General features: G+C 34.2%; 1 protein-coding gene across 9 annotated transcripts in view; it reads right to left on the bottom strand.

Moving 5' to 3' along the window:
- Positions 1-12,614, bottom strand: part of VPS13B (vacuolar protein sorting 13 homolog B) — a 459,486-nt gene that overhangs the window by 143,794 nt on the left and 303,078 nt on the right. For all 9 annotated transcript variants that reach the window (XM_084510475.1, XM_084510471.1, XM_084510472.1 and 6 more), the window contains one exon: positions 11,623-11,766. In XM_084510475.1, the coding sequence (XP_084366601.1) occupies positions 11,623-11,766 (144 nt within the window). The remainder of the gene's footprint in view (positions 1-11,622; positions 11,767-12,614) is intronic.

The raw sequence follows: 12,614 nt of genomic DNA, 5'->3' as shown, positions 1-12,614 counted from the left end.
GCTTCTAAATGTTGGCATGACAATAAGATGCTCTCTTGCCAAAAATCTCCAGGCAGTAAGTGATGGACAGCAGGAAATGGATTTGCCAGACTAAGAAATAAACTCCTTGAGAACTCACTTGTTCTATTACTGAGCAGTAAAACCAGTTACCATTTATATTAATAGACTTTAACCAGAATATTAATTTTTTAAGAATATTTAAGAAACTGTTAATAATTTCCTTGTGATGAAATATAGTCCTTTTATTAATAATGCACCTATTATCTTAGGTGCATTGCTGTACAAATACTACATTAACTACAAGTCACTCTTCTATTTCTTTTCCTAGCACTTCTGTTTCTGTTCTCCATGTGGAGGTATTATATCTTCTTCTTGTAAGAATTTGGCATATATTAATTCTAAAAAAGTGAATAATTATGAAAAGGCAGCAACGTTCTTTACCCCTCAGGTAATTTATCATACACCACATATGTGTCCATACTTTAAAACTGTCAAGCAGATCAAAGCAATATTCTTTGCAATAATAGACTATACTCTATGAATAAGTCGGTACAATAGGTCTACTGTACATCAAAGATGAATTTATAAAAGAGTATAAAGCTAGGGCTTACAAATAAGTAAAAACACAACACTGGAGACCAGGCACGAAATTCTTTACAGAATATTAAAATACGTTAAAAAAGAAAAAAAAAAGATTTACACATAAATCATCACTACTTTATTATTTTTGTCTACAGTGTTCTTTACAACACTGCACTATAAACCACCAAATACAGTCTGTTTGGAAATCACACCTTTAAAGTTTAAACTCAGAGTTGCTATTTGACGACTGCCTATATTTACATAAACAAAGCATAAAACAGAGTACTACAATGTATTTTATTTTTGAGGCATGAGACAATTACTTAATCCTTCTATTTACCAAGAACTTCCAGTGAAATTAAGTTTCCTAACTAAGATTAATGATGTTTATAGTTTCTCAACAATCTTCAGGATTTGATCTAGTCAAATATTTGGAAGAGTAAGGATTTTTTCTCAGCTTAAATGCCATTTTCCCCCGGCATTTTTTCCTCATTCTTCTCCTTCGATACAGATGAAAAACATTTTTCCAATGATAATCAAAGCCAGTATATATTCAGTGTATTTTTTTCTTTATTCTTCTAGCTTCAAAATATAGTTAGCTATTTCAAATGTGGTTTCCAGACAAAAGGGAAAAGAGATAACATAGACTGTCACCTATTTTCTGATACTTGGGCATTAACAGCAATTATTCATCTTATAGAGTCATAGATTATCATAAACAAGAAATAAGATGCACATTTTTAAGAGGAGAATAATTACTTATTGGAAAAGATTAAGAATGATGACTCTATCAGTGATTTATTATTTTTAGAAAAAATATTTTTAGAACGTTTTCATTTAAAATCCCTCAAAGATGAATTAATTGAAGGAGGTCTTATAGTCTGAGTTAATTCTAACTATGATGATTTCCATTTTCACCTCAGTTAGGGATTCTATACAACTATGTATCAGGAAAAAAAAAAAAAAGAAAAAAGAAAAAAGGTAGAAAACCTAGGACACCTGACAGACTGCTTCCATTGTTAAGAGAGCTTTCCAAAGGACATCCTCTTCATTTGTCCAAATCAGTTTTTATTCCATTTCTTTCATCTGTAATGCTAATTACATGTCTCTTTCATAGGGCTTACTTGCCTGAAATTGCACCCCTATCTATTTTCCAGTGAATACTGTAATCTTAATTTTGGCAATCTACCAGTTTTCATTAGTTTGTTCAGTTCATAAATCAGTAAAAGTTGTTCCAGTGGTTAGTTCTACCTTAAGTAGTGATTAAAATGAAACAAATCCAGTATTGATATTAATCCATCAAAGTACACCCAATGCCTCCAACAAAATCCATATATACTGATGAATATATTAACCCTTTAATGAAATCAGATGCATTATGGTTGATAAAACAGTATTAAACAACATATTCATGCTTGGAAAAAAATAACAGCAAGTAGATTGGCTTAAGTTATTTAATTTATTGATAATTTATTGATGAGGCACCTGCAATGATTTCATATAATTCTAACCTGCAATGTTAAACTGTTGAAAGGAGACTGTTAAGAACAGCCCTTGACACTTAAGAAGATCCTAGTAGCTGATCAGTAGATGAAACAGGATTCTAAAAATCCTTATGATTTAAAACCGTACGGCTTCCGTAGTAATAATAAAATATTCCAGAACTACAGCAATGTCAACTCTTCTGTTTCACTAGTAGAGCTAATCAAATACAACTACATTTTGATCATGTCGTGTTCAAAGCACAATTTCAGAATTCTCTTTTTAATTATAATGTTTTGATAAAATCTAACAAATATCAGTGTAATGTCTTCTAGCCCTACTAAACAATTTATTTTTCATGTCAGTAGAACCAGGGAGTCAAATTCACATTTAGTAGTAGTAGTTATGGTATGCTGAGTAACTGCAGTTTACCAGATTGAAGTACGTCTGTAGGTTTTGAGAGTCCATATTCTGATCGTTCTGAATTATGTAAAGGAAAATTCAGGCATAATATAAAAGATATTATCATTAAGGTATATTTTATTGAGAGAAGCTGCCAGCAAAGAACCTACTCTCTTCTAAATACTTTCTCAGATGATTGTGATAGTTAGTTTCCACCATATTAACAGTATTAAATGTTCTTTGCAATCTTTCATCAATTACACTGTTAAACTATTCAGATGTCTTTGCAAAAAGCAAATATTAAACTTCTGAATGAAATCAAAATGTATTAAACCGTTGTCTAGCTTTGTTAGATAAACCAGTGGTAAGAAGCAACTAGGAGAGATCTGTTTTAAGCCTGAAGAGCAAAATTACAAACTCAGCTTTCAAGACTACCTTGAGAAACTGATTAGAACAGATTTTTAAGAATAACAAAAGCAAATAAAAGTAAAAACTTTGAAATGTTTTAATACTGGCCTAATTTCAAGATCAATATTCCCATGTTATAAACTGTAAAAACAGAGAGAGAGAAGAAATCCAAGAGATCCTCTCTAGCAGATGTGAAGTAGTACCAATGTTTTTGCAGAGAAGAAAAAACAGTATGGTGGTCATCTATGTTAGAAAAGATTTGCTGGTTGTAATCAAAAATAATTTCAGGATGTGACTTCTGCTCTACTTTCAGAGAAAGACAGCTTTTATAAATCAAGGCCTAAAATTTTCAGGTTTTTGAAGTTACTGGTACGAACATAAAGTTATTAGGCACAGAAAGACTTGTAATTTTCTGTTTGCATGTTTTTTAAGGGAAGAAAGTGAACATATAGGTCTTTTTTTTGTGCCAGAATACCTGGATTAGAAAGATTAATATAACAATATACATTACTAGAGTATAATTGTCCCTATTAGAATGGTAATACAGTTAATTTCTTTTCTTATTTATTCACAGTACGGGTGCATTTTATCAAGAGTAAGACAATCCTCAAATATTTTACTAGTAGCTTCTAGGTGCCTTTTCAAACACTGAGAGCATATTATAAAAATAACTGTTAATAAGTAAAGGCATGCTCTAAATAAATACTCTAAATTGTAGATATATACCGATTCTCACAGAAGATTGTAAAGCACTTAAAACGTGTACAAGGCACACGTTGCAAGTTAGCATATATCACCAAGGATTAACGCACAGTCACTTCATATCTAGAGTGAAATCCAGAATGAAATTATGCTGAAAATGTATCTGTTGTAATACTGCTGATTCCTACAGTAATAGGAATGATTTGCTACAAGTCAACAGCAAAACAGGAAAAAGGCAATCATTGCATTCATTCCCTTCCCTTCAGAAAATGAACAACAACGTTCACAGCCAGACACATAATTACATTCCTGTAAGTTTTTTATTTCCATAAAAAATGAGCTGCTTACATGAGCTTTTTTGTGTTGGACTGAATGCTAAGTGGATTACTGCTTTTCCTTGTCTTGAACCTAATAGTCTTAATTGTATTTAAAACTCAGATTTAGACCGTTGTGCTGCCACAGCTGGCTGGGGGAGGAAATGCACAAAATGAAATTTCGCATTTGTCTAAAAACCTGAAAAATAACCGCTGCAATAAAAAGGTCAAATGTCTATGAACACAACAGAACAGGCAACTGTGTCCAGTTCTGGGTTCCCTGGTAGAAAAAAAACATGGAACTACTGAAGCAAGTCCAGCAGAAGGCTGGTCTTAATTACCTGATAGTTTAATAAGTTATCCATTAGTTTATCATAATCAAGTATAGATTAATATAATTTATTGTGTGAAATTTTACACTTAATATTCATACATGTGCATACAGTCATGGGCTAAAGGCAGGGGTCCAAAAAAACTGTTTACTATAACCATGATATTGTAAAAAGATAAATTAGTAGTATTTCATGAGATTATTGCTAGATTTTGATTACTGGAAAATTTAGACAGAATTTTATTATATAGCTTAAGATTTTTCAAATTGACGTGGAAACAGAAATGTATTTGGTTTTGAATGCAACATCCACTGCCAAATGAACCCACATGCTCTTGGAGCCCCTTACATTTCCCTATAAAACATTAACTGTGTTGACTAAGCAGCAGGGATGAATGTGCATTTACGTAAAATGTACGTTATGTAAGAAAATCAGGGCTATTTTCAGCGTGCAAGACATGTGTAATACGTACCTAATGCAAAACATCAAAAGAAAAAATGTTTTTCTTCCAGTGACTGGTGTCAAGAAGGTCATATCCCTTTATGGTACAAACATCTGTTGGGCGTGAATTAATTTCAGTGGCATAGGTTTTCTTAATGAGCGATGTGCCAAAATTGTAATACAATGTGGATAGCCACCTGCTTTCAATCTGCTTAAATCCAGTTCCTTGAAAAGCTACATTCCATCTCTTTCCTAGGTATGTCCTCATTGACACACACAAAAAAGGCAACTGAAACGTTACTTATATAATAGTGACAATTCAGCTGAAACTGAGTCATCAGGAACGTCATTGTTCTGACACTGAGTTACCAAATTTGTAAATGCTAAACTTGCTTGCCTAAAGGATACTTTTTTTTTTTTTTTTTTCCCTTTAAAAAGGAAGAACAAACAAGCTCTTCAACTCCTTTTGCATCAGCCATTAAAAGGCTGCTTTCTTTCCAATCATACAGATTAAATATTCAAGAAAAAGCTCTCTGGGCATGAGCCACAGTTAAGCACAATTGAGATAAGAGGCTTTGAGAAACCTGCTGATTCTCTAAAGTTCTTTCATGGCTGAGACCTGAGAGACCAATGAGTAACCTACCAGCAGTAGACTCCCTTTTCCTAAGTAATTCTATGCTCTTTGATTTCTACCAAGACAGAGGTCACTATGAATTAGTAATTTGTTTGTTTTCCTAATATAAGAACTTGATGCATGATAAGCAGAAAGAAAAAAAGGGGTTTGGGGGGAGCTCCTTGCTACTGTTTATTATAGGTGATGAAATTTTTCAAGAGTTTCAAAGGTAACTGGGCAAATCCATAAGGAAAAAAACCAAAACATAACTCTGAAGACTATCAGTTACAAAGACGTCAATTACAAAGAATATTAGAGGATGCATAATTAATGCAACTTTTCTTATATTATTTCCAAGTCATTAGCTAATGTAGGGCTCAATGAACCTCAGTTTTACCCACAATGGCCATTACTATATCAGTACTATATGATGTACCTCGTATCAACGTATCAACTATATTTACATAGTCATTTCAATCATTAATTTGTTAATGGACCTGACATTTTTCTATTAGCTTGTTTCTAAATTCTGTGCAGGAAGTTCAAACAGTATTGATGAAAGTGATAAAGGAAGCACTTGTAAAATTTTAGGGTACTTACAAAAACAAGAAGACAGGATTAGAAAATTGTAATGGTGATTTCTAGAATTAACAAAATTAAACAACAAAAAAACAGTGACTAACATGGTACAAAAGGAATAAGTATGTTATCCCTTCCAGAGGATGATACGGGAAAGCAAGCAAGCAAGGAAACAAAATACATTTTCTGAATAAGAACAAATCTGCAAATGAAACGAGTAATGACCAAAGAAAATCTTCATGCAGGTTTTTTCCCTGTAGCCTAAGTTCAGAAGAAAATCTACAGAAGGTATTATGATATTCTGAAGAATTTTTCTTCCTGTGTGAGAAACAAGACAAGTCAAATATTTTCAGAAAACACAAAACTGTATTTATCCTTGCTTTCATTACTTAATTTCTAAACCAGCAGAAATATATGTAACGAAAGACTGGTGATCTCCAAATGAATATCAAAAGTGGGTCAAGACTACTGGAGGTCAAGACACTTGTGTATGGATTTCTGAAAGAAAGCAGACTGTAGGAGACCAAGAAGAAAGAGAGAAGAAAGAAGAAAAGAATGTTACATTAGAGCTTTATGACTTAAATGATGATTTTTTACTTTTTTTTCTGTGGGATACTGGGCAGAATACATACATAGATCAAAGATCACCCCCATCTCTGGTTTGCTTAATGATGTGGTTCATTCCTGCCCCCTTAAAATATGTTTTTTATTTTGTTAAAAAGTATGAATATTTAATTTGCTTGAAAACACTGGTTTCAAAAAATAGACATGTGTTATTCTTTATATACGGTTGTTTTTAAAGGAGATTTAATATGATGATTACTTGATATTAATGAATAACAAAACTAATTACTGTTGGTAAATCCACATGCCCCAGGCATTCTTAATATGCTGACGTTCCTCTTTATCTAATAAAAAAGGATTTAGCTGCTTAATGATTTTTAGTCTTCAGAGAATGCAATTCACTAATTTTTCCCATTTGAACTAAGTGTGGCATAGTTTTTGAAACCCAGGGCAGATGAATGAAATTTATTAAATCCAAACCCACAAAACTAGAAATTTATTGGGGCTGTTATGATCAGTTAGAGATTATAACAACAAAACTACATAAATCACAGCAGATAGTCTTGTCCTTTTATAAAAAATCACTGAAATGACCTGAGCCAAAAATCTTTTTGTCACATCCCTTGGCAGTGTTCAACACCAAAGGTGATTTTTCCAATGTTCAAACTTCAGTCTTTCATTTCATTTAACTATATAACTCCTTCCATACCTCTATAATTATTTCTAAAGCTGTAGATGATTCTACTTCAGCCTTGATGTTTGCATGTCTCAAATATTTGTGTATTCACAGCTCCAAAAACTTTCACTTTGTCATCTAACAGCCAAGATATATGAATTTGACTCTTAAGTTCCACCCTCTGCCTCCCAATAAATCAGTACCCCAGAATCCCCAAATTTTTTGTCTTTCTTGCAATATTGGTTAGTTTCAAATGGCTGCTTGCTGGAAGAGCTGTCAACAGCCCATATAGCTGGCATCCTTGGATGCTCACCTTGCAACCAAAAAATCAGAAAGGGAGGCCTACAGATAAGAGAAGCAGCACAAGAGACAAGCTTTATTTATCCATAGCTTTTACTTGGACATTTACCTCAATTTGGAGAAACTACTGTCTCTGGGAAAATGCAAAACATTGCTAAGAATCAAAAAAGATAAATAAAGCTAAGTTTAATGAGCTTCTGCCTGACATGCTTAGCCCTGCCTCAGAATCCACAAAGCAGATATCTAACAGATCACCCAATTGCCTTCTATGATTAAACAGATGGATATGTGTGTGTGGACAAAGGTAGACCGGGGCAGTTCGTGTACCTCAATTTTTATCAAGGCCTTTAACACTTTTAACACAATGTACCTTGCATCCAAGTTAGGACATTATGGCCTGGATGGGTGAACAACCAGATGGATAAAAAAACTTGTTGAATGATTGAGCTCAGAGAGTATTCATTCATGGAAGATGGTGATATGTCCATCACATTTATTTGAGAAGTTGTGGCAGTCCAGGGAAGTTCCCACTGACTGGAAAAGGGGAAACATAACCTCCATTTTTAAAAAGGGAAAATAGGAAGACCTGAGGAACAACAGACCTTGACTGCATATATCAACTCCGGAGGTCCTGCCCAGCCTAAATTATTCCATGATTCTATCTTACCTTAAGACTTTGCTTTAAAGAAGACCTCATACTCTGAAAATGGCTTCCTGAAAACAAGCTAAACATAGCATCTTTAAATGGGGTTGAACAGCTTCCCTGACGGAAAAACACACAATCCAAATTATTATCTTAATTAGTAATAATGGGTGTGCCTAAAGGAAAGCCAAGCAGACAGCATTGCCTTAAGTCAGTGTCACACAAAATCTCATTAATAATGTGAGTTCCAATCTAACTTTGGTTTGTCTCCCCAGCCTGGTGCTCAAAAGTCTGTTTAGACCAAAAATTTCTCTGAACCTTTTCACTAAGCCTGAACTGTGTATTCTATATGCTGGATTGTCTTTTCTTTAAAAACAAACAAAACAAACAAACAACCAACAAAAACAAACAAACATGAAAGCAAAATCCTTACTAGCAATGCAGAATTGTCAGTCAGCTGGACACTGTAGGGAACAACAATTTTTGCAACATTCATTGGCCATGGTCAGATCTGTGTAAACCCAGAAGTATTTCTAGGAGGTCTTTCACTATTTCCCCTGTAATGTTTTTAAAGTGGTATTGGTGCATTAAAAAAAGCGAAGAATTTACCATTCTTGTTCTATTTATAGTTTTAGGGATCTCTCGAATCCTACAGTTCTTGTTACAGTTCACTTTTCAGGACTGAAGTTCAGTTTTTTGACAGATAATCGACGAAGTATTTGATAGGTATGTACCTCAGTCTTTTCACTATTTTAGCAGATAAAAGTACATTCAGTAAAATTTTGATTTCACCACAGTCAGCTATTTCAAGAAATTGAAGGCACTGCTTTTTCCCCTTTCCTTTTCAGAAATTCCCGTGTGCAGTTTTCACATACTTTTGCATGTGTGGTTGCTTATTTATTCATGAGTCCTTGAAGAGGAGCACTGAAGGGGCATAAGTTTTTAATACCCTTGAAAACAACTGAGCAAACGCTTAATGCAAATAGATCAGTAATGTAAATTCATGTACAAATACCAAACCTGCATTATTAAAAAAAAAAAAAGACAAAAACAAACCAAACCAAAACCTCAAAACAGTTTTGAGGCCAACTGTTACAGAGCAGCAGAGAAAAGAACTCAAGGGTCCTACTGGACAAACTGAACATGGGACAGTGACATGACCCTGTAGTGATGAAGGATAACCACTTATTGGGCAGCAGAGCTGGAAGATCAGAGGTGAGATTACTTCTCTTTTGTTAGATACTTGTGAGTTCACATCTAGAGTACTGTCTCTAGCTTTGAGCTCAACAGTAGAAGAAACAGAAGAAACTTGAGCAGGCAGAGGATTATCAAGAGGGTTACCAAGTGGTTAGCATGTATCAAAGGATATATAAGGACAAGGTGAGAGGTCTGGGTGTGTTCAGACAGATGAATAAAAGGCTAAGTATGGTGAACAGGAATCAAATTGCTGCTTCCAGTTACCTAAAGCAGGGTTATGAAGATGAAGTCATACTCGTTCTTTAGTCTGAAATGAAACCCTGAAAGGCAGCATCAAGCAAAATGGATATAAACACAGAAGTTCAACAGAATGAGGGTAGTTTAGCACAAGAAATTTACTGAGACATGTAATGCAACCTCCATTCCTGGAGATATAAGAAGATGTACCTGGACAATGTGTTAGTCTTGTTTTGAGCAAAAGAATGGCATCCAGAGATGCCTACCAACCTAAGCCAAGTTTTGATTCTTGTAATGGAATAATTAGCAGGTATGAAGTATGAATAGTTATGTGTGGGCTCCACACTTGGTTCACTGAGTTGAAAATAGCAGCATACAGTGTATTATGTTTCTCTCTGCTGACTAAAGAAACAATATGAAGATAATAATACATATGCATATATTAGAGGATGGGGTAGCTTCATATAGGCACATGTGACTGCAGAACAGTGAAGAAAGAAATGGACAGAAGAGTAAACAAATAAAATACTGGATTTAAGATTTTCAATATAGTGAGTCAAGGTACAGTTTTAAAACTTATTAATGAGAAGGGAACCACCACCTTGACCCAGAAATATTCTCATAACTCATGATAGGACACCTCAATAATGAAAGGGAGATAATAATGAAGGACAAATATATATCTTGGGATGTAGTCAACAAAAAGCTTAATGAAATAATTTAGTAAATTACTTGTAAGCTTGTATAGTCCACATCAGTAGTGCAATAGTTCTGCAGTGCCAACTCAAAGTTTTTGGCAGCCATTCAAATCTTTTTATTCTATCCATTCCACTGACAATGGGAAAACAGTGCTTCACAAAGTATTGAAGATATTCCCATACATACTTATAATATTCATATTCAAAAGAGGCCCTGTGTCTGCAATGTATCCAAGGAAGAGAGAGAGACATTGCATTTTCTCACTACATCATTCATGGTTCAACATGGTAACTAAACACCCTTTATTGGTGTTTCCTATGCTTGGGAAGGAATAAAGGAGGGAGCATGATGTGATACCTACGTTAGCAGGATATAAACAACTTCTGGGGTTTTGACAGGGTGAGGAGAGAGGAATACAAGCAATTTGGCTTCTCTAAATCATTTCCCATTTCCACCCAGCCTCTCACGCATGCTGAATCTGTGTGGGCAGGAAAAAGGAATAGTTTCTCCAGCTATTCCCTTAGACTTTTGGAAAGGGCAAGTTGATTGTGTCTTGCCTCTTCAACTCTCCCCTTAACTCTTTTTCTTATTTGTGAAGATTTTTCAGTGGGTCTAACAGCAGTTCTAGTGGAGTTGGTGCCTTGTCACACTGACTTCTACTGTCCTTAAAAGATGCTGTCAACCTGACTACACTTTGGTATGAAGATAAGGAATCTTCATACCTTAATAAATAGTGTTGTTTTTTTTAGAAAAAATATTTAAACTTACAATTCTGTCACTGTTAGTGACTACTCTTCCACACTATTGACTGACACTATCGCCTATTGACTTCCAGAAATAAACAAGAATGTCAAATTCAAGAGATGGCTGCTGAACACTACAGGATTCTATTAAAATAGATAAATAAATTATTTTAATTAATTATTCAGAAGATGATCCGTCATGTGTTCCATCATCTCTCTCACTGAATAAGTACAAGAAGATTCAGAGATGTATTGAGTCCTATGTTCTTGAGTTCTTGAGTGAAGATACTTAATGTGAGTAGTGGGCACTAGGCACAGAGAATATTTTACGATTTACTGGTTTTAATGAAGAACATAATTAGTGCATACAAATATGAATTCATGAGAAGATGCCAAAGCTTCAACAAAATTTAAACAACTTTAAAAGCCTACTTTAAAATTCATTTTTCATCATTTGTCAGACAATTCGCCTTGTACATAAGGTGTTGCAAAATAACCTCAGTCTAATTTACTGAATAATATTCTTATTAAAGTAAGACCCTTCCTACTGTTAGAATATTAGAATGAGTTATAAGACCGATCAAACAAACAATAATAAAACATGCATTTCACTTACCTCTCTAATTTTGTCACTGTAGATGATGTAAACACCTGCTCAGAGCTATGTTATTATAAAAAGAAATCAGCTGCAAACCAGGAGAAACCTACCTCAGTGGTGGTACTGGAAGATTCCAGCCCAATCATGTTGGCTTGTACCAACTGCTGAAGAAGTTGTACTTGAGCCACATTGAGGAAGAAATCCAGATTTGTTGTCATATTCACTTCCAAAGAATGACCACACACCAAAATTTCCTATGGAGAAAAGGGAAAATATTAGATATCAGGTACTGGGCAAATAATTTTTAGTTTCTATGTAACTGTGTATTTAAAATAAGAATTAGTAAATCAGAGATTTCTTTACTGAATAAATTCTAAGCATCCTAGCCACCTCCTAAGCTTTTTTTTTTTTTAATGTTATTTTATATCTGCACTTGTGATGACCTTTTACACAAAATATCAAGTTTTCAATTTTTACTTTCTACATGTATTATTTGTTACTTTACAACTGTGCACATCTATTGCATTGTTGTAGTACACACCTAATACCCCTTATGTTCCTGTATCGGTTTTGCTCTACCCAGGAGGTAGCTATTATGAAAAATATTCTTTGTGAGCTGACAGAAACTTACTGGCATATTCCCTACATAAAATGTTTTAAATTCTTGAGATATAAACTATACCAAAAAGAGTCAATACCTTTTGGGTGTAACGTGCTTCACAGACTAAGCATGAACAAGCTGACACACGGACTGGTAAAAGTGACTGTTAAATCTGGAATAACTTGAAGTACCCACAATAATGACTGGGGATTGGCTGCTTTGTGGAAATTTGTGGGCTTAAAAACTTGGCTAAAAGAACACAGCTCAACTAGCTTCTTATAGACAGTGTATACACTGCATTTTCAGGTTTCTCTATGAGAAGCTTATGAATGCAATGTTTTCTAATGTTATACTATAGCACCTATTTTCAACATCTTTCCATCACAAATTTTTTAAGGATTCCAGTTTTCTCAACTGCAAACAGGCTTATCTACCTCTGGACAGTCTGCCTTTAATATTAAATGCCATACACAAATTCTTTCTGTAGCAGATAGAAGACAC

This window comes from Aythya ferina (assembly GCF_964211825.1).
Source record: "Aythya ferina genome assembly, chromosome: 2".
NCBI classification, from domain to species: Eukaryota; Metazoa; Chordata; class Aves; order Anseriformes; family Anatidae; genus Aythya; species Aythya ferina.
Note: the sequence above shows the minus strand (reverse complement) of the source record. Positions and strands in the feature narration are given on the sequence as shown.